Here is a 23,385-nt window from a genome sequence, read left to right as displayed (position 1 = left end):
CTGGGACAGAGTGTTTTTCCTCCGCCGCCGCTAACGCCCGACGAGGCAGAACATCCTCCCCCTGCTCCACTCGAGCCCGAGGGAGGGTGCAGCCAGAGTAAATTACTTAGAAGAGAAGGGGGAAAAAAAAGTAAAATAACCACAGCAGACAAAGGCTTCTTGTCTCAAAACCCTGACTCAGCCAGCAGCACATTGGGCAGGTTGGCACCGTGCTCAGGTGATGCTGCCTGGGCAGGGGCTGTGCTGGGGTTGCTCTGGGAACCCCATTACAGCACCCTCCATCCCCAAAATTTAGAAGCAGGGACCCCCAGGGCTCACCCAGGCACCCAGATTTCACATTTAGGGAGATGTGTAAGACCCCAAAGGTTTGGCTCTGATTGCTCCAGCGGGACGTGATTTTTTTTTTCAACAGGTTGAACTTGTAATTGCATATTTTTCTCCCCTATATGAAAAAAAAGAGGAGGAGGAGGAGGAGGAGGAGCAGAACAGACTAATTTATCAAGTGCAGCCAAACGCTAGGCTGGACCCAGTCAGTGACACTTTGTATAATGGCATTCCAGTTTGTCCTCCTAAATAATTATTATTTTAATGAGCTCTTTTGCTCCAGCAGTAGCCCCCACACTTTCTCAGGTCCTTCCGTGCTTTAATTTGATTTTTAAAAATTTCCAGTGTAATATTTTCATTAACAAAAAGAAAAAGGAAAGCAGGCTTGCTTCCCTCCTGGCTTGCAGGGGAGCAGGTAATGAATCTCTGAGCGCAGGAGTTGTCTCAGCTCTTATCTCCATGGCCTTGCTGTACCTAAACCTACTTATTTAAAAAAAACTCCCCCATCATGAGATAATGGGAACAGAGAAAGTCGGCAAAGAAACAAAAAAGGCAATCAGGATCTTTACAGAAGCAGGGGAGCACCATGATTTCCACCTGTTCTCCTCCTGCTGGGGCAGGTCTTTAGGTCAAGATACCGTAAATGAGAAGAAGTCGCTTCAGGGAGTGCAATCATGAGAGATGTGCTCTACATCAGAAAGTTATTTTGCAGAGCTTGGTCTTGCTAAAGGCTCCTCCATTTGGCTCATGCTCAGCTTGCCCTGGAAGTGGTGGCAGCCCAGAGCTTCCATCCCTGTGCTGGTGGTGGGGTGGCTGGGCCAGGTGAGCTGGAGGTGACTTGGACCCAAATTCCAGCTGCTCCAGGCCAGGGTGGTGGTGCTGCCTGTCTGTAGTGGGTCCCTGGGGAAGGGCAGCGAGGCTCTGACCCCACAGCAAACCTCTGTGGGCCAGAATTCCCCCCCACCAGCCACAACACAGCTGGGGGTGAGGACACTTCCAGGCCACTACAGCTTCTGACCCATCCAAACACCAAGCCATGCTTATACCACCTACTCCTGGAGGTTCCTTGAGCTAGAAGGTGTGCAGTGAGTGCTGTAAAAACCTCTCCAAAGCTCAGCAAAATAGAAGCAAAAGCTGTGGCAGCATCTTCCCTTGCCCACCTCTGAACCCCTGGGCTCCTGCTTGTGGTGGGGATAGTGGCACCCCCTCAGTCCAACAACATGCTGACAATGTTGGTAAAGCTCTGTTGGCACAAGTGTGGTGTACTTCATATTATGATTTAAAAGCCCAAACAAAGTACAAAGCCACTGAATTTTTGGTTGCAGTTGAAGAAGAAAATAGTCCCCATCTTACTATTCTTAGGGAGGAATGTAGAAGAGAAATTTTGAGAGAATCGAAAGAGATTCAAGTTTGCAGAGCTGAATGGAAACAAAACTATTTAGTGCCTTATATTTGGGTTGTACCAGGAAAAAAAAAAAAATAAAAGAATGTGCTAAAAGATTTGCTTGGAAATTAAGAGTAAAAATGGAAGTGCCTTAAATCAAAAAAGAACCAAAGAAAAAACATGAAGTAAAACCAGGTATCATGCTCACATCTTGTTTCGTTTGCCTTCAGCAATGAAACCTGACCTGTCAACCAACCAAAGATCAGTGTTTGGGGATCACCTTCAGCCCCAGTGCCAGAGGAGGCCCTGTCCCAGCTGAAGGATGGAGCAGAGATGGATGAAACAGTCAGGGGCAGGGAATGAGAGATGGTTGGGCCCACACATCCACTCCTCCTTGTGAGCCTAATGAGTCTCATTAACAGGGAGGACTTTTTGTTCTGCAGCTGGGTGGGATGAGGGCAGGGGATGCAGAATCCTGACCCTTTCAGACAGATTCTGCAGGGGATGCAGAATCCTGACCCTGGAAAGGTAACAGGCTCTGGAGGGGCTTGCAGCCTAAGCCAGTGTCATAGGCTGCTTTCTAGAGGGACCCCTTTGGAAGTTTCCTCTCAAATTTGCCCTAAACCAGGACAGCCAGGTTAGGGTTGGGGTGACATCTAGGACAAGGTGACCCAACCAGCCCATCACCTTTCAGGTTCCCTCCCCAGCACTCCAGGGCTTGGGAGAAAAGACCCACCAAGCACTTAAGAGAGAGCCCAGAAAAGCAGCATCTGCAGTCCACACAGGTTCACTGGGAGACAGGAGGTAGAAGAGTTTCTAATCAAGACTATCCAAAAGGGAGGTTTGGCTTAAAAACCTGCAAAACCTCAGCAAACCTGGTTAAAACATCAGCCTAGCCAGGCTCAGCACAGCTCTCCCCTTCAGACTGGGGAAACAAACGTTACAGGTTTATACACTAATTTATTTCTAGCCATTTAACAAATTAATGTGTCCCTCCCATCCCCCTTCCCCGGAGCAGCAGGCTCTGCAGCTCAGAGTCAGTGAAACTCCTACTTCCCAAAGCCTTGGAGATATGCTTGACCTTCATCACTGCCCTGCTTTAATTTCTGGCCTCCCTTTGCTAACCCTCCCCGATGGAAACCTGCCAGGCTTTCTCCCTCCCTGGGGACCATTCTTGCTGCTATTTTGCTTGGGTTTTAATCACCTTCTACTTTGATGCCTCCAATCTTTCACAGCCTTCCCCTGTGCTGTGCCATCTCTCCAGCCTTTTTGGGAGCACCAGATGGACCAGCCAGATTACTCTTAGGAAATACCTACTCTTTTCTTGGTTCCTTCCCTACCCTGGGAAAGGCTTCAAAGCTGCTCTCCCTGCTGGCAGGATTCCTCAGAGAAAAGCTCTGTGGACAAGGCCAGAAATCTCAGAGTCCCAAAATGGTTTAGGTTGGAAGAGACCTTAAAGCTCATCCAGTTCCACCCTCCTGCCATGGGCAGGGACACCTTCCACTGTCCCAGGTTGCTCCAAGCCCCATCCAACCTGGCTTTGGACACTTCCAGGGATCCAGGGGCAGCCACAGCTGCTCTGGGAAACCTGTGCCAGGGCTCCACCACTCTCACAGGGAAGGATTTATTCTGAATTTCAAAACTAACCCTGCCCTCTGGCAGTGGGAAACCATTCCCTCTTGTCCTGTTCCTTCCATCCCTTGTCCCAAGTCCTTCTCCAGCTCTCCTGGAGCCCCTTTAGACACTGGAAGGGGGTCTAAGGTCTCCCTGGAGTCTTCTCCAGGCTGAACTCTCCAACTCTCTGTGTCCAAGCAGGTTGGCATTATGGCTTTAGGTCCCATCCAGGCTTCACCAATTGCCCTGAACAGCCCAGCAGCCACAGGCTGATACACCAAACCCCGGCTGTGCTTCCAAGAAGGTGCTCTCTCAACAACCTCAAGATTGTTTCAAACCCCTGAATAAAAAAAAAAAAGAGCAATCACTCTTCCAAGTTTCATTTATAGCTCTTGTTTTCGTTACCATTCCCAAAAAACATCCAAGCCTTATCTGAGTGTTAAATTCCCAGCTTTGGAGGCATCCCCTGGCAGCCACTTTCACAGACTCAACCCAAGGGGAAAACATTTTCTCATGGACACAGCTGTTTCCTCAAACAGACCCTGTGTTATGAGATAGGGAGATCAGACAGTGTACTTTCTCTGGCCACTCATTAGCTTAGAGGTCCCCTATTCTCTGCCTCTGCTTGGCTCCAAGCCTCCCCCACAGCTTTTTCCAGCCTCTCTCCTGGTGATTTTTTCCTCTGGCTGGTAATTGTTCTCATTGCCCTTGGCTCACAGATGGTCCTTGGAGAGCTCACTGCGGATGTGGTGCCAGCTCTGCTCCATTCCAGCTGCTAAAGGGCATTAGGAGACCAGCTGCCACTGCACAGAGACCTCTCCTCTGCTCCCTCTGCCCTTCCACACCCAGGCAATCCCTGAAAAAGGCTTTGCTCACCAGAGCTGCCACAGCTGGGCCACATCTCATCCCCATCCCAGCATCCAGGTCACCCTCCTGCTCCTCTGCCCCCCACACTAAGCCTCTCCATTCTATCCCAATCTCCCTACCCACCCTTCCTCCTTGACAGTCTCTCCTGCCATGCAGCTGAGTCACTTCCCCTCCTCCAGACCTTTCCTTCAAGCTTTCCCATCCCCTTTGGCCTGGGAGCACCCCTGCAGGCACAGTCCCAGCAAATCTCCCCCACAAAGGGGAGCAATAAATGGATGAAATAAATCCTTTATGCTGAGGGTGACAAAACACCAGCACAGGGTGCCCAGAGAAGCTGAGGCTGCCCCTGGATCTCTGGCAGTGTCCAAGGCCAGGTTGGACAGGGCTTGGAGCAACCTGGGATAGGGAAGGTGTCCCTGCCCATGGCAGGGGGTGGAATGAGCTGAGCTTTGAGGTCTCTTCCAACCCAAACCATTCCATAAATCCAGCCCCTGGGCTCCAGCCCCGCTCCATGGGGACAAACTGGGACTGCCACCCAGGCAGGAGGGATGTGAGTGGAAGAAAACAAGGAGGGGGAAAAACACGGCAGAGCAGAGAGGAGGTGAAAGGAGGTCTTATTTTTCACCAAGCCAAGTTGTTTTTGGAGGCACAGACACTGGGTTCATTCATGAAGCAGCTAAGTGCAGGGTTCTCAACGGAAACAATGAATTAACAAGGATGAGCAGCAACAGGATAAATGACCTTTTTCCTGCCTCCCAAAGTGTCCTGTTTCTTTCCTAACCGAGCAGCCAACAGCTCGTTTAGCTTCAAGGCACTCAGCCCCAGCAACCTGGTGCCTCTAGGAGTCCAAGGGCTTAGAGAGGAGCTTTCCACAGAGGAACCTCCTTCCCTGTGGCTCCACACCCTTCCCATCCAAAGCCATGGGAGCTGGGGGCTGCATAGGACTCCCACATGGCATTTGGGATGTGAAGCATGGGTGTTGCCATGCAGCAAGGCAGCAGCATCATGGCCAAAGTCAAAGCACCATGGAATGAAGCTACATCACAGAAATTTCAGGCTGGAAATCAGGAACAGGCTCCTCACCTAGAGGGTGGTCAGGCACTGGAGCAGGCTCCCCAGGGGTGTGGTCATGGCCCCAAGCCTGACAGAGTTCAAGGAGCATTTGGATGATGCTCTTATGTTTAGACAGTTCTGCAAGGAGCGAGGAAGTTGGACTCAATGATCCTTATGGGTTCCTTCCAATTTAGAATCACAGAATTGTTTAGATTGGAAAAGCCCTTTAAAACCATGGAGTCCAACCATCCCCACAGCACTGCCCAGGCCCCCACTGACCCCTGTCCCAAGTGCCACATCCACACAGCTTTTAAACCCCTCCAGGGATGGGGGCTCACCACTGCCCTGGGCAGCTCTTCCAGGGCTGGACAACCCTTTCCATGAAGGAATTTTCCCTGATAAGCAACCTAAACCTTCCCTGGCTGTCCCCTCCTGTCAGGGAGTTGTGCAGAGCCACAAGGTTCCCCCTGAGCCTCTTTTTCTCCAGGCTGAGCCCTCCCAGCTCCCTCTGCTGCTCCTCATGCTCCAGACCCTTCCCCAGCTCCATTCCCTTCCCTGGACAGACAAGATATTCTATGATACTCATGATTCTAAGATTGGTGCCCTGAACACCAACCCACTGGGACCCAAATCAACCCATGCATGGGAGAAAGCTCCCAGTCCACTGAGAGAGAACCCAGTACCTTCTACCAGTGTGCAATTCCTCTTCAAAGACTCAGATGGAAAGTGGTTTGACTCACAGTTTCTGCTATCTCAAAATCTATCAGAGGGATACACTACCCTATGCTAACACAACGGATTAAAGCAGAAGATAAAATGCTGTTCCATTATCTATTTATTAAAAGCACCACTTGAACTGCTTTTATTCAGTGTACATCTCCCAGTAAAGAGGCACTCCTTGACGGTGTAAATCAGTGAGCAATTGTGTTTTAACAGCCTTTAGAATGGCATTTCCCCACGCTTTTAGACAGAGTATCAGACAGAAAACCTCTTCCAAAACTCACTTATCGTAACAGGCGAGATCACAGAGCTCTTTCCTGCTCCTCTACCACCAAGACAAATACAAAATGGGCTTCTAAAACTCACAAAGCAGAGATCATTCCCATTTCTGCTGCATGAATATCCTTAATGATGGGACAAAATAAATAATTTTGCTAGCAGGGGAGAACTGTGCAGCTCTCACTGACAGATGGGACTCCTGGTAGGTGATGAAATGCAGGCTGCAGCTCCCAGCCCAACGATGCCACCTCTGTGGTAGCTGTGGGTTCTGTGGGAATCAGCTCTTACAGAGCCAGGAAGGATGAAGCCACTGTGAATCTAGCAGTTCTCTGAGCAAAAGGGGAAGAAATGATGCCAAACTTTCAGCAAAAGATTTCAGGTGTGAATATAGCAATACATGAGAACTGCACAACAAAAAGGGGTTTGCTGGATTCTCTCTGCTTCACCAGAATAAATTAGGCTTTTGCTTGGTTGAGGATATTTTTCCATGCCAATAAACATTCTCCCTTATTTTTTGCCAGGCTCTACTGCTTTGGAATTCTAATCTTATTTACAAAGTGTTTCAATAAAGAAACCTGGAGCAAGAGCATTCATGAGCAGGTTGGATTTCACATGAAATGCTGGTGGAAAACAAGCACAGCAAGCTTCACCCTGAGCTGTGTAAGTCAGCAGAGTCTCCACTGTGGACATGAGCAAATGTCAGATCTGATCAAGGGAAGAGGGAAAAAGGGATGTAGCCACATGCATGGGGAAGGACACCCATAGGCTGGAAACTATGTGAGGGGATGGATGGATGGATGGATGGATGGATGGATGGATGGATGGATGGATGGATGGATGGATGGATCCTGACCACACTGCTGCTGCCAGGACTTCAGCACTGTTGCAGACTCAATGCTGAGGCTGATGTCACTGCTCCTTCCTTTCCTGTGGCCACCTGCATTTCACCACCAGCTGCAGATGAACTGGGGCTCTGCCTTGTTGGGGAACACCCAGGGTCCAGCTGTGCCACCTGCAAGGACACCCCTCCTTTGGGGTGGTCACCCAGCCCCACGCACACCAAACTTCTGGCTGCTCCTACAGGAGCTGAATTCTGACAAACCTGAAAGATCACTTCAAACCACAATCACTTCAAATTCAGCCCGTGACCTCCTTGGCAGGATCTCCCTTCAGCACAGCAGCCCCAAACAGGAGCTGACAGTGCTTTGCAACCTTTTGAACCAGCACTCAGGTCCCTTGGGTATGGAGGGGAGGGCTTCTCTCAACAGTGTGCAAGCTCCCTGGCTCTGACAGCCCTGCTCTTGGGCTGCCTGGGAGGGGACCAGCATCCCACCCCCTGCGTTCAGGGGTGTGAAAGGTCACTGGGGAAGGTGCACTTGTCACCAGGAATAAACCGCGATGCACAAGTTGTGTCACGTCTCCTCCCTGGGAGGATGGAGCCAGCTGAAGTCAGAGAAAATCTCTCCTGGTGCCACTGGGGGTTTGGATCTGTCCTGGAGCAGCCAGCAGAAATGCCAAGCAGTGAAACCTGTGAACTTAGTGAACTTAGTGAAACTAAGTGGCCTTGGTTATCAGATGGCACAGAGGGAGCCCCAGGTGCCACCCAGTGCAGCCCAAATATCTCCTTAGCATAAGTTCACCCCATTACCATAAAGCTTGGGCAATGCCAGCTTCCCAGTCAGGCTAAATAAATCCCTTCCCTTTGCTAACCCTGACAGCACATCTTATCCAGAGCTATTCTGAGACAAGAGCCTCCAGCAGACCAGGGACAATTGTGTTTGAGGGTCCAGCTCAGGGGAGCATGGCTGACCCCATGGCTGAACCCCTGCGCTCCTGAAATGTTACAGTTTCCCAGATGAACCTCATTGTTTTCCACACTTTACCTTTACTTTTGTCTATCAGAATGATCCTAGAGATTTTTCTTTCTGCAATGAGACAAACATGAAGCAAAGCTACAGCAAGGGTGACCCACATGGAAAAGAAGCAAACCTTACCTGATCTGCTGGGAGGAAGAAACCAGGGCCAGCCAGCAGCAACACCTCACCTGGTTTTCCTGGCTCAGCAATGTCCTAGCAACCCAATCATAGGTCACAGACCCCCTGAATGAGATGTTCTGCAGGGGAAAAGATCACATTCTGCCAGGCTGAAGCCCAGGAGGAAGCAGCACAGCCCAGGGGGGTGATCAGCAAGGCCAAGCTCAGCTCACAGCAGTGGCAGTCAGAGGCTGACACAGGCAGGGGTGTCACCACATAAAGGACTGCCGAGCCCACGTCCGGCCCCTCCGCTCCTCCCTGAAATGTGGGTCAAGCCACAAGGTGACAGCCAGTGCTAAGGGAGCCATCCCTGCCCACCAAGGTGCTTCCAGCACTGTATCAAAAACTAAAGCCAAGCCATAAAAATTAAAAGAGAAGTAATATGGATCATAAAACCCAAGCACAAGACTAAAAAGTCCCCGGACACTGATGTATCGTTAAGACGGAGCATGAAACTCCCCTCGCAGCACTGACAGGTTTCCTTTCCATGAGAAATTGTCCTGGCTTCTGATTACTGTTTTGTCAAAGATGGGTCAGGCTTTTGTCACCTGGTTCTCCAGTGGTAAGGGAAAAAAGGTGGTGGAAAGGCTTGGGACTTGTGTGTCACCCCTGTACACCACTTCTTGTGCCTCGCCCACCCACTGGGCTTTGTGGCTGAGACCATCAGTGCCCAAAACCATCAACTGCACACACCCTGGTCAGGAAAGATGCTAAACAGATCCACAGAGCCATGGAATGTTTTGGGCTGAAAAGGAATTGTCAAAGGGCCACCCAGTTCAGCCCCTTTCCCATGGGCAGGGTCATCTTCCACTGGACCAGGGTGCTCCAAATCTCTTCCAATGTGGCCACAGATGGGGCATCCACTGCCTCTCTGACAAAGGATAACTAAAATGACTTGCCCCAGCCTAACAAGGATGATGGGTTAAGCTCTGATAAAAGAAAACATTATTTTGTTAAAACTTATCCTTCCCCCAGTCTTGCAATGACTGGTAAATCACAGGCATCCTCCCCCATGCCAATATCCCATTGTTTTCCCACTACAGAAGGTACCACTGAAAAAGCAGCCCCAGCAGCAGAAGTTTTATGGGGGTAGAAGTCCAGATTTAATTCTTTTGGACACAAACCTGAGGTTTTAATCATCTCTGGTAACTGGAGGGGAAAAAAATATAAGAAACTCACTGCCTCCACCACCACTGCTCATCATCTCCATCCCCCATTGGTCCAGCCCCGCTGGCCCATTAACATCCCCTTCTTCTTGTAAGCACTGCCTGAGCACTCCTGCCTGCCCTCCTGCCCTCAATTAATCGTGGCCTGGGGGAGAAGCAGGTAGGAAAGCAGTCAAATTTAACTGATCTCCACAGATGGTGAAAACAGAGCTCAATGAGACAAGCACAGGCAGAGGGGATGGGCAAGGGCAGGGCAAGCAGGACAGCTGAGCCCCTCTTGCCCAAACATCCTTGCCCAGCTATCCTCATCTCCCAGCCCTTCGTGGGATTTTAAGAAAGTTTGCATGCCATTAGGTTTGAAGCAGGTTATCCTTGCAAACAAAACCTCCTTTCTGCTGAATCCCAGAGCCATCAGGCCTCTCCCACAAATCCCAGTGGGGTGGGATGTCCCACCAGCCACTCCCACCTCTTGACACAAGGCAGAGGTTGAGCCCACACAAGCTCTGCAGCTCCCAAATCCCATGGGAGCCTTGGAGAGGAGTCAGTGCACCTCAGAAGCAGCAATGGAAGGAAACCTCTGGAAAAGCCAGCTTGGATGGAGACTTGGAGCAACCTGGTCTAGTGGAAGGTGTCCCTGCCCATGGCAGAGGGTTTGGAAATAGATGAGGTTTAAGGTCTTTCCCAACCTAAGCCATTCTGTGACTGCAATAAATATCTCAGGCACTAAACAGCACCTCCAGCATCCTTTGGGATGCCAGAAACACAAGTGGTACCTTCAGCAGGGTACCCAGCTCCCAGTTCCAGCTGCAAGGAGCCACAGGTCACCAATAGAGCAGCTCCGGCTTTACACAAAGGTGGTTTTGCCGGAACAAAAGCAAAGGCCAGAGAAATAGGTTGATTTTTTTTTTTTTTTTTTTTTGCCTCTTTTTCCTAAGATATGACTAAACTCCATGAGCAGGTAGTGCCTGGGCATCCTGCAAGCATCGTGCAAGCAGTGCTTTCAACATGAAGGAACAAAAGGCTGCGGTGGGGAGGAGAATGGTGGGAAACCTTGCAGGCTCCCGAGATTCATTTGAGACCTGGTGTTTGCAGCACAGGCTGTATTTCATCTTTTCATAAGTAACTCTTACCAGGAAACACTACAAAAAAGGGGGCATTTCAAGGCAGAAAAGTTGGTCGCCAAACGTAATTTTATTTTATTTTTTAAACCTTTTGTTAGCAACTCTTCTGGGGAGCAGATCCAGCAGAGGCAATACAGTGCAGCATGCACTCCTAAATTAGTTTCCAGGCACTTGGGATGCTTTATTATTCATTTCCTCCAAATATTAGGTAATGCCTTTCACCCCTTTCAAAGTCTATACGAGGGGTCTTTGATGCATTGTGGGACTTGAAAGTTTCAGGTCTAAAGAAGCATTTCTTTTAAGTCCTCCCTTTTATCAAGCATATTCTGTTCTGTTCGCTATAATGCACACAATGGCATGAGAGTCTTGACCTGCTTCATGTCTGATGAGTCGAAATCTCAGATGCATAGGATAAAACAGCCATTCCTAGCAATGCAGCTTAAACACTTAGGGCTCTATTCAGGCAAATATTACCCAGGGGTCTGCCACGCCACTGAAAAGCTGCAGAAATTGGCTCCGTAGACGGCTGACCAATTCAGCAGTGAGAAATGACCCCGCCACATTAACTCCCCTTTTCATTTCACCCTGGGCGAGCCGGGGTCTGGAGGTAAAGCTCAGCAGAAGGCGAGAGCCGGCTGAAGCCAGATTCATTTTCTTTATATAAAGTATTTTTTTTTTCCCTTTGTGTGTGTGCGTGTGTGACCATGAATGTCATTATGCGGATCTGCAAGAGGAGGAAAGTAATGACATTAGGGCACAGGCGCGGGAATCGGGGAGGTTTTTGTCTTACAGTGACACCAGGGTGCTGTCACGTCTTCTTGGAGGCTTTAAAGCACTGAAAATGTCTCAGGAAAGCAGGTCTCTGACTCTGCTGAAGGTATGTGGACTTTGCTGGGTCGCTTTACACCATCCAGCATCAGTCTCCTCCACGTGTTAACCAGAATTAATACCTCTTGTTCCATAATTTACCCTGTTTGTACTTTTTTCCACTGTTTTTTTCCCTCTTAACCTTTTCTCTCCCCCTTTTAAGAGATGGCTCCTGTCCAACAACACACTGGACCCAGTGCAGGGATGCAAAGTGCAACTCATCATTGCAAAGGCAAACATATTTCCATGCAAAATACCATGTTTTCTGTCCTCTAGACAATGGCATTAACGTGTTTTTGCAGAAGTATCAGGTGGGTATTTTAGAATATTAATCTCCTCTTATCAATCGCCTCTTGACAGGTTAGAACTAGGAAAAAAAATTTAAAGGGCAATCTGGAAATGCAGGGGTAAAATTTAATGTACAAGCTGGAGAGTTCCTAAATGGGCTGAAGCTGCTGGAATTTGCCTTGCATGTTTTATACCCCAGGAGCAAAAGATGCCTCTGGAACAAGTCAGAAAACAAGTGTTCAGACTATATAGGAAAATGGTTATTAAAGAGACGGGTGCTGTTTTTCTGACTCCTCTTGCCTGCCCCAGTGCTACACCCTGGTATGACCTGCAATCCCATTCTGTCAGCCTGAAACCAGCCTTGACCAGCATTTCACTGGGAGAAACATTCATTAAGCTATAGAAAAAGGAAGAAGTTCATCTTGCATGAGTAAAACCCAGCTATGTCTTTCCTGATGCTGCCAAAACATCCAGCAGCACCTCCTGTAAAGTGGGAATATATGCATCTGCAGGCCCTGACCCCGGTGTGTGTGATTTTAGGATTAGCTCCAGAAGCAAATCAGATCCACAAGGATATAATCTCCCAACCCATCCACCTCCTCCAGGATGCTGCAGACCTGGAGAGGTGAACACAAGCCTGATTTTTGAAGGATGCTGAGCATCTCTTTCACACCTGGCATGGCAGTTGCAGCAACAGGTAACAAAAATAATATGATAAAGACTGGATGAGGCTTTGAGCTACCTGGTTTAGTTGAAGATGTTCCTGCTTATTGCATGGGGGTTGGACAAATGTCTTTCAAAGGTCTCTTCCAACCCAAATTATTCTATTCTATTCTATTCTATTCTATTCTATTCTATTCTATTCTATTCTATTCTATTCTATTCTCAGCTCTCACATTACCCACCTGGCTAGGAGGGTTTTTAGGAGCCCTCTGAAGCATCGTCACTAAAATACCATCAGGACACACATGGTTTGTGCCCCACATGAGTGGTGCAGTGCTGGTCTGCCAGAAGGCAGCTGACAAGTCATCATTGTGCACCCTACAAATCCTCTGAGCTGATGAGAAAACTCAAACAATGTGAAGGTTTGTCAGTCTGCAGGTAGAAATCCTTTCAGTCAAGACAACAATTCTATTCTTTTTGAGGTAAATTAGGTGTTTTTGCTTGGGGACCCCGTCAGGAGCAGAGGCAGCACAAGGATGGGACCCATCACTCAGAAAGATGCTGACGAGGGTGTCTGCAGAAATTTTTAAGGAGCCTGAAAGAGCTCCTTTGAGAGAGGGAGACAGAAGAAAAGAAGCAAAAATTCAGGAGAAACGAAACCTATTTGTAAACCCCAGGCAGAGTTGACACAAGGCAGCTGGCAGAGGAGTGCAGAGATGATAATGGAGCCTGATGGATAGTTCACAGGATTATGAGATACCCTCCAACTCAAATATGCTGAGGAACCAATTATTTAATGCTAAAGACAGCGCAAACGGATGTTTAATAAGCTGGATCACTTCAGGATTGTTGGAGCTCAAGGGGCCAAACCCCCACTGGTGTAAGTCTGGAAAGCCAGCATGATGAAATAACTGATGCTTCAGACACACACTGGCCCTCCCAGTCATCACCATCTCTGCCAGGAGATTGGAGGGGCAGGGAGGGGAAACACAGCTGGAGCAGATGGGTGCAAGAGGTCCCTGGGGTGAGGAAACATGTTCACCACCCCAGGCTGACACTCAGAGCACTCAGCTCTGCAAGTCAGTAGCCTTGCTGGTTGCCCTGTTTACAGGAGAAGGGGTTGCTGTTCTCAGGAACAGTCTAGAGTTTATTTTCTAGCTGATTGCAGAGAGGCAGCAGGGAAGCTGTAGGAGGTGTGGGAGACAGAAAGAAGTTTAGTCTGTGCTCCAGGCACTGATTAGAACCTGTTTTGGAGTCAGGGATGATTCCCATGAACAAAACACCCCTTCTCAAGCTCTTCTGCTGGAAGGAGTGTTGGGGGAAAATAGGGTCTCAGCACCTTCCCTGGCTGCCTTGACAGGAGGGGACCCTGCAGACACACCATCCCCTCACTGGGCTGCTCTTGCAGCCAGGGAAGAGGGACAGACTTCTGCTCATCCTCATGTGCTGCCCAAACTAAATCAGATGTAACATGGGATAAAAAACATCTCCACTAACTATAAAAGGCCCCTATGTTTTTAAATGTTTGAAGATTGCTTCCTGAAACCATGTCATGTAAGGGTCTCCCTTCATCTACACTCAAACTGTACTACAGGAGCTGAGGTGTGTCTTAAAAATCTGCATCTCCCCATGATCCAACCTCCATCAGCACTGCTCCTCTAGTCCAGGCTACAGCAGAGATGCAAGAATTGGTATAAGAAATAATTTTTTTTTTTTTATGAGGAGGGTGAGGCCCTGGAACATGTTGCCCAGAGCAGCTGTGGCTGCCCCTGGATCCCTGGAAGTGTCCAAGGCCAGGCTGGACAGGGCTTGGAGCAACCTGGGACAGTGAAAGGTGTCCCTGCCCACAGCAGGGGGTTGAAATGAACTTCAAAGGCCCCTTCCAACCCAAACCACAGTTCTACAATTCTGTGATAGCCCAGCACCAAGATGCTCCTCAGCATCCATCACACATGCAGAGGAAGATGTGGGAATTTGGTCCCTGAGGGATGGGAACCTGCAGGGGGTCACAGGATGGCTGAGAGTTTGGCAGTGTAAATTAGGAATTTGCTCACAAGAAGATGGTGAAAACAACCCAAACCTCCCACCTGATACAATGCAAAACACCTCAGTTCAAAAACATCAGCTCAGAGTCTGGCTCTGGCATATCTGAACCAGCTCAGATGATTAAAAAAGGATTCTCCTTTTTTTCCTGTTCAAGACCTCTAGGCAAACATCCAAGTCACAGCCTCCTGTGTGACAGCTGCAGAAAACAGGTCTGGAGAGGACCTTGAAATGCCACCCAGATCGCAGCCCCGTGACTGGCTCTGGACGGGGCCAAGCACAACAACAGCCAAAAGCACTCCAAGCATTAACAAATATTGTTGCTTGGTGCACTCCTGTGCAGCTGGCAGCGTTATCTGCTGCCTGCTCCTTCCAGCACTCAGCACTGAGAACACACATATTGATGAGAGCATCTTCCACGGATTTACAGGAAGAGCAATTAGAGGTTTGGTCGTTGACGACAGCAGAGAATCGTGGTGGTGGTGGTGGTAAAGATGATTTGTGCTGATCCATTAACACAGCAAACTACCTCCTCTCCCACAGGAAATCTCAATAACTGAAGGGCAGATCAGAACCCCAGGACCTCAGAAAGGTATCAGGACAACCACATCCTTCTCCTCAGCCTGCATCCTGCTCGCCAGCTCTCCCCACAAGGCTCGCCCCGGTGTGTACTCACCAGTACCCTTGGTTTTGTTTCAAAACAGCAACGCTCCTTTCGCTCCTCTGACCATTTCCTAAGGAAAAACAGAGAGGGAAAAACACAAAACAAAACCCCTCATCAGATGCAGGACTGATTGTGTGGTTAAGAAGGGCCAGCTGTGGAGAAAGCCTCTGCTGGGACGATGAGAAAACACCTGGAGCCAGACCTGCTCGTGCTCTCCCACCACACGTGCTCCCACGGTCAGTTCCTGTGCTCATCACCCTTCCCTGTGTCACAACATCACCTAGCAACACCGTGCCATGGAGGTGCAAGCCCACCCCACCCTCCCACTGTATCACATCTCCAGTGACAGCTGGGAGATGAGCACCCTGGGGAAGGATCACACTGGAGCAGCTTTGGGCTGCTTCACCCATCCCACCCCCCAGATAAACATTACACTTTGGTCCCTCAGCATTATCAGCTTCCCAGGGCTTCCTGCACCCACAGTTCAGTATAAACCCACAACAAACCCACATTCCACAAGTGCTGGGGTGCAGAGACAGAAGGTGTGTGCCCAGCATCCTCCCAGTTCTGCCCGTAAAAAATCCCTGTCCCTCATAGCTTGGGAAAACCTTTTGGAGAAATGGAGCTCCACAGAGGCTCCTGGCCACCACTTGCACTTCTAAAGGATGGAGACAGGGGGTTTGCATTTCCAGAAGCTGACACCTCCATGTGGGAGGCCCAGCAGCTTGGCTGGAGGTGGGCAGGACTCAGGGCTGATGAAGGAGATAGGCAGAAGGATGTTTTGGGGTGCTTTACTCCACTTCAGAACTATCTCAAGGTGTGAGACCCCCACCAGCAGGCAGCCACCATATCAACAGGGTCCTAGGACAATTTGGGGGGCTGGCCCAAGCTGGCATTTCTCCTGGGTGAGGACAGAGAGGAAGACCATTGTGGCTATTACAACACCAGGAATATATAATGCAATAGTGTTCAGCTGGGAAAATGCTCCTGTAGCTCAGCAGTCGGATGGAAATGCACTGCTTGCATGCCAAAGAAGCCATAATCTGGGGTATTTTCACTAAAATGGCACCACCAGCTCACACCTGTCCTTGAACCTGGGTTTGTACCTGAGTCCTGGCAGGGTCAAGAGGTTCCCTCCTTCCTCATGGAAGCTGCAAGGGAAACAGGTTCTCCCTGCCAAGGCTTAGTGGTGTGCAAAGCAAGAAACAGTCACTCCTTGTGTGCAGTCTCCCCATTCTACATGAGAAGCTTGAAACCAAGGCAAGGGGACATTAGTTATCATGGGGCAAGTGGAAATGGAGACACTGCCTTCTCTTCCCAGGTTCCCCAAGAGGTTCCTGACTGAATCAATCACACAAGCATCTCTTTTTATTCTCCAGGCACCCCTTGAGTGGGTTTACTAGTGCAGGGTCTACCAGCACTATTTCCCATTATTCATGACACAACTGGGCACCCCTCTCCCAGCTTTTAGATAGTTACTGTTCCTGATTCAGCCTTTATGAAATTCTCATTATTTTCACGGGAAAGTGTCAACAGCATTTTCCAAGCCAGGCTGACACCTGGATGACTATCCCAGCATGGAGAAACCAACAGGTTCTGATCACTCTACCCAATCTATTACCTTGGAAAATTATTGCTCAGCACACACACTCAAGGAACAGAGCAAAACCCTTGAAGGGTAACCTTTGTGATGGTCTCTAATTCTCTTTCTCCTGTGTCTACAACCACCAGCCTGAGGACATTTAGGCAGTCTGAGGACATTCAGGCAGTAGGCAATGCATGGGTTGATGCACAACCTGCTCCCAGCACCAGGGCAGGGGCTGGCACCACATTTCCCTTGAAAAGTGTTGGACTTCAGCTCTAAATTCTACCTAAAGACTCCTTCTCTCTACAATTCCCTCACTACAACTGCTCCACAAAGCAAGGGGAGCTCAGCTTGCAGTGCAACACCTTGTTGTAGGCAGGTGGGCTTGGTGTCTTCTCACAAGCAATAGGACAAGAGGGAACGACCTCAAGGTGAGCCAGGGCAGGTTGAGATGGGATATAAGGAGAGATTTCTTCACAGAATGGGTTGTCCAGCCATTGAACAGGTTGCCCAGGGAGTCCCAATAAAAGCCATGTGCAGGTGGCACCTGAGGACATGGGTCAGTAGTGGCCTTGGCAGAGCTGGGAATGGTTGGACTCAGTGGTCTTGGAGGACTTTTCCAGCCTAAATGATTCCACCTAAAACCATTCAAATTGCTGTTGGAGGCACAGAAGAATTCTCACGGGGCAATAAATGGGGGTTCTTGGGCTATGAAAATGCTGCACCTGAATCACAGTTTCATTAACCCTCCAAGAAGAGTGACTGTGAATAAACACACTCACGATCCACCCTCTGAACCAGAAGATGCCCTGGTGCTCTTGTAGCAGTTTCCAAAATAGGATGGGCACTGCTGAGGGCAGCCCAGGCTTCATTCTCCCATCCCCAAAACACACGTGCAATGAGAAGCTACAAATCAACCAGGCCTGCCTGTGGCTTCCCCTTCAGCCACAAGGTCCCTTTTAGCCTCTTGGGGTGGTTTGCAGAATGACTGGAACACGCCCTCCTGCAGATGACACTCAGGTTTCTAATTACTCTCCCTGGATACATCCTTGATGTGCCACATCAGCTCACCCACAGGGCTCTCGTCTCTCCACACGCCCCAGCAGTGCAGCTCCTGCCTCTCTTCAGCTCACTGATCTCCCCATCACCTGCCTGGGCTGAGCTGCTGGGCTGGGAAAGGTGATTCCCAAATGAACCAGTGATGTGGAATGCTCGTCCTGCCCTTGAGGCCAAGCCCAGGTGAGGAAACAGCCTTTACCACAGAACCACAGGGCAGGTTGGGGTGGAAGGGACCTTTACAGGGACCCCGCTCAACCCTCCTGCCATGAGCAGGGACATCTTCAACTAGACCAGATGGCTCAGAGCCCTGTCCAGCCTGGCCTTAAATGTTTCCAGGATTGAGGCATCCACAGCTTCTCTGGGCAACCTGTGCCAGTGTTTTGCCACATTCATTGTAAAAAAACCCCAAACTTCTTCCTAATAGCTTATTTAAATTGATTCCTCTTCAGTTTAAAACCATCACCCCTTGTCCTATTGCAACACACCTTGTTAAGTTTGTCCCCATCTTTCTTCTAAGCCTTCTTTAGGCACTGGGGTCTCCCTGGAGCCTTCTCTTCCTCAGGTGAACACCCCCAGCTCTCCCAGCCTGGCTCATGCAGAGGGGCTCCAGCCCTGGGAGCATCTCTGGACATTCCAACAGGTCCATTCCCATACTGAGGACACCAGATATTCCTCCAGGGTGTCTACACTGGGAATGGCCATGCCCCTAACAGAACAAGCACATATTTCCAGTGGACTTCCAAGGCTGCCATCCATGCTCTAGCCCTGACTAGCCAGCAGCTGGAATTCAGCTCACCTGAAGCACAGGATTGCCCTGGACTGACAGCCAGCACAGACCCCAGGCATGCCCTCCCCTGTGTCCAGGCCAGGGGCTGATCTCCAGGGACAGCCTGACAAACCTGCAGCAGTCCCTGGCACACCAGGTAGGATTCAGTTCCAATTAAGACATCTCAGCTGGGGGGCCCACAGAGATCCTGGTTTTAGTTGCCTTAATGCAGATTCTCATTTCTACCTTGGACTACCTGACCTATCCCAGACCCATGCCTGGCTTTGCCGACAAAACCCTGGACCTGTGTCCCCCCTGACTGACAGATGGAGACTAAGCAATGTGTCCTGGGGTAAAATTGGACACCTATGGCCAGCAGCTGAATTGTGACTACATGTGTGGTGGCTGTCCCAGCTCTTACTGCAGCCCATGGCAGTTGGCACAATTTTTGGATGTTTTGGGAGCCATTTAGTTACTCAAACTTCAATATCTCTTTTGTGGTGGGAAAGGCTCCACTGGCCAAACATCCACTGACTCTAAAAGGAGTTTGGGCAGCAAGTTTGCATTTTCATCTGCCACTGCAGCCTACCTCCAGCTCCTAGTCTAAGTTTCAACAGCTCCAAATTAAAACCCATCTGCATGGGATGGAGATGCCCTGAAGCTCTGCACTCTCAGGCCCCCGCTGTGATGAGCAGCACAATCATGGCACATCCACACTTCCAGGATGGCTCCAGTGCTTGTGTGCCTTCTGCATAACACAACTGAAACAAATAAATTTGAGAAAGGAAGGAGAAAGAGCAACTGATATGCAAATCCATGTAATAAATCATTCACCAAGTCTGTTCTGCAGTTTTGAAATAATCTTGGATGTTGCTTTCCAAGTGCTGTTTGCAAACCCTGTGTTAATCTGGGAAGCAGATGCTGCTACAGCAGGCTGTAGTACAGGATCTTCAAGAAATCTCCATCAAATGTTACTTTAAAAGGCCCATGACTTTTGCAATCAGTTCTTTTTAGATCTTCTTGGCATATCTGAAAACCAAACATCATTAAAAAACCCTTTGTGATTCAGCTGTAATGGGGAAGCCTGGGGAAGAGCTCATCTCACATCTCCTTTCCTACCCAGGTGATCCTCAGATTCCTCCCAGAGGCCTCTGCCCATTTCCTTCATATGCTCTAAAGAGTCTTTGACTTCCCCAGATTCTTCCTGAGCTTCACTGAAAGCCTGTGTTGCCTCAAACAGGGCAGTGCCCCGGAGATGCCCTCTGGAATCACAGGAGCCAAGTCACCCACACCCCTGCAGCCAATCCCACATGGAAAACACACTCTGAAAAGGCATTTCTACCATGCCCTGGCACACATGGACATTTCATTGCCTAGGAGAGTGTTTGGGATGATTATTGCTGGGTTTTTTTTTTTATTGCCAGGGACTGTTTCTTCCAGAAAAAAAAAAACAACAGAACTGCCCTGAGACAGATCATCCCTCCCAGCTTGGAAAGAACTGAGTGTGTGGATCATGCTCAGAAGGAGTGACCTGGCTGCATCTTTGGGCTGACTTCCTTTCCAATCCCCAGTGCTCAGTTTTCCCCTTCCTGTGTGAAAATGGAAACAACAGGGTGGTTGGAAGGGTTTTGAAATCTACAGGTGAGAAGTGTAGGTAAGACAGCGTCACACCCTTCTAGAAATGGGGGGAGAGGGAAAGGCAGCAAAGTGGGGAAAAGCCCCACATAATAAATAATACTCCAAAAATTACATGAAATGAATGCATTAAAAAAAACCCAAAACAGTCCTCCAAGAAGCAGGTGCTTCATTCTTTGCTGTTGATAGGATCAATATAAGAGAGGAAATTACCACCTTGTGCTCTGCAATACATCACACAGACTTTCCTTTGCCGACCCCAATGCTCCTGATTGCAGTGTCAATTTAAAATTTACCATAAAACGCAGAATCTCATAAACTTTACAACCTCAATCACACTCAGTCAGTGTTTTCACCCAAATCATATGCACAGGCACCCACTTTGCTCTCCAAGGCAGACAGACACACAACAACGTGGTGCTGACAGAGGATGGGAGAGCAGAGCAGGGCACCACAGCTGGGATCTGCCTGTCCCAGGTAGCCTGGATGAAAAGAGAAGGAATCAGGTTGGAAAACAGGCTGGAAAAGGTACCCTCAGATCTCTGTGGGACAGTTTATCCCATGTCCAGCAGGATGAAGGGTAGCCAGAACTGTGATTTATGATGAAATGCTGAGGCCCTGCACAGGTTTCCCAGAGAAGCTGTGGCTGCCCCATCCCTGTGAGTGTCCAAGGCAGGTTGGATGGGCTTTGGAGCAACCTGGGACAGTGAAAGGTGCCCCTGCCCATGGCAGGGGGATAGAACTAGATGACCTTTAAAAGTCCCTTCCAGCCCAAACCATTCTGTGATTATATAATCAAACACAACACAACCACAGGTGCAGCAGCTCTGGTGCCCTGGACATCCCATGGTGCTGAGCCAACCTCCCTGCACTGGGACATGCTTAAAACACTGCTGCTTTGTGCCCTTTTCCAGGCTCTGATGGAATACCCCCAATCATTTCCCTAATCCTGGGTGTCCTTCAGGAATTTAAGCCCATGCAGCTCCTACAGAGAGGATGGTGTGAGTTTTTAATGCAGGGAAGGAGCACACAGTTATGCCCGTGCCATGAGCTGACCACTTTATTTTGCAGGCATGGGATGTACTCAAGGGTTGACAAGGGAAAAACTAACTAGGCTCCAAATTTTACTTCCTACATAAATCTAAGTCCTTTCGCTCTTGTCGGTATGACAGAAAACCCATTTCTCTTCAGGGGTACAAAGGATTTTGGCTAAAGCATAACAAAAATATGGATATTTCAAGTTGCCATTCTCCACAAGCCATAAAACTCCACTCTGTGTCTGCAGTTTCCATGCACCCTGTAAGCTCTGGCTTAAAATTCTCCCTCAGCTGAAAATTCTTGGATACATTTGGGGAGAAAAGTAATTTTCGCAATCAGCTGCTTGCCTTTGTGACTGACTGAAAAGTGTGATCAGACAGATGCTTAAAGATACAGCAAGGGTTAAACCTTGGGAGAGAACAGGCAGGACTTGGGGATGAAGTAGTAGATCAAAGGGTGGCTCAGAAGTTATTTAAAAGTAAACCAGAAAGTAGAAGTTCCCAGTGGTTGCTGCTGTAATTACAATGCAGACAACGGAGCCATGGTGCTGTTAAGGTTACTGGATTTTCCTAGCAGCTGTGTTTAATTTACTTAAAACATGCAAAGCCATCAGGTCAGATCCCATTAGCAGAATCTCTCCAGAGCACTGCAAGAGCCCGGCCAGCCCACCACCAGAGAAATGCTGAGGGCAAAACACAAGTGTAAAATATCCCTGGAAAAGTATGACAATAACATGCACTGCCATCCTCCTTGGCTGCAGCAGAGGCTGGGTGGTCAGTCCTCCTTGCTCATCCAAGGACCTGTCACCTGTCCCTTTACTCCAGTCTTAAGCCACCTATTGCCCCAGCCCCCTAACGTCACCAGAAACAGAAATCCATATGAATCCCTTGACTGGCTGTGATGGAGAAGGATCTGGGATCAAGCATTCAAGAGAAGTCCTTTGAGTGTGTTTTTGCTACACCCCAGATTCTCTGTGTGTCCTACAAATGTACAGTGTCCCACCTGGATTCCTCTACTCCCCATCCATCCCACTGCCTTCCATACTGCCTTAGAGAGAAGACCCACCTGTCCTGAGTCATCTCAGAGCCCATCTTGGAGATGGGAACTTGGTGGATTTGTGGGTCAGGATTCCCCCTCTGGAACTTCGTTCACACATATGTAATTCGGGACCACACGATTCATCATGGGTCTTTCCAAAACACAACTACAAAAATTACAACCCCCTCGTCAGGAAAAAGAACCTTCTAGAGACACTTTTCTGTTTCATTTCTGTTGTCGTCGCTTTTCGTTCTTTTGACACTGGCTCAGCCCTCTCTCCACCGAAAGGAACATCAGGGTTTCATCCACAATTTGTGGCCCCTGCCAGCTCAATTCTCTTTCTAAAATTAGCATCCTGAGAGATGTAATTGCTAGAACAGGAGGTGTTAGGTCACGTTTCAGTCCCTGCACATCAGGCTGAGTGCTTCTGCAGCCACCTACAACCACCTCAGAGCCTGAACCTCAAACGTGCCCTGCCCCACTGAGCCCAACAGAGTCATGCAGCTTTAATGGGCGCTGATGCCAAAAAAAAATAAAAAAAAGAACTGAAGACAAGGATAGATAATACACCAGGGGCTCCCTTCTGCACATGACCCCCATATATAGTCATTCCTACAGAGAACAGGCCAATAAAGTGAAATAAAATACTAAAAAATATGAGAAAATATATTTCCCAGAGAAGCTGTGGCTGCCCCATGCCTGGAAGTGTCCATGACCAGGCTAGACATGGCTTAGAGCAACCTGGGATAGTGGAAGGTGTCCCTGCTCATGGCAGGGGGGTGGAATTAGAAGATCTTTAAGGTCTCTCCCAACCCAAACTGTTCTGTGATTCTAATAGAACAGAATAGATAGAACAAAGCCAAAAAAAAAAAAAAGGTAAAAAAATCACAAATAGTAGGAAAAAATCTGAAGAGATGGGTTTATTGGAAATCTGAAAACATCTGACCAAGCTGCATGACCCTCACTGCCATCAGAACACCCCCCTGAAATCAGCACCTCCTGCCACTGCGTGCAAGAAACCCCAGCCTGGCCCTGGAGTCCTTGGAACAGCTTAAAATCATTCTTCCAACATAAAACTCCAACATAAACTCATCCCTCATGTCTTAGAGAGGTGTGAGACTTATTTGCATAATAAATGACAAGGCAGGAATATAGATTTGTGTCAGATCACCCTCCCT

The 23,385-nt window shown here is 48.9% G+C and overlaps 1 protein-coding gene across 2 annotated transcripts in view; it reads right to left on the bottom strand.

Annotated features, from left to right (window-relative positions):
* The window catches only part of ZBTB7C (zinc finger and BTB domain containing 7C), a gene marked incomplete at its 3' end in the record, with an annotated part of 130,520 nt that overhangs the window by 58,977 nt on the left and 48,158 nt on the right, over positions 1–23,385 (bottom strand). For both annotated transcript variants that reach the window (XM_083884412.1, XM_083884411.1), the window contains exon 3: positions 15,099–15,156. In XM_083884412.1, the coding sequence (XP_083740538.1) occupies positions 15,099–15,156 (58 nt within the window). The remainder of the gene's footprint in view (positions 1–15,098; positions 15,157–23,385) is intronic.

The sequence above is a fragment of the Zosterops lateralis genome, assembly GCF_965231275.1.
Source record: "Zosterops lateralis genome assembly, chromosome: Z".
NCBI classification, from domain to species: domain Eukaryota; kingdom Metazoa; phylum Chordata; class Aves; order Passeriformes; family Zosteropidae; genus Zosterops; species Zosterops lateralis.
This window is presented reverse-complemented; position numbering and strand designations above follow the sequence as displayed.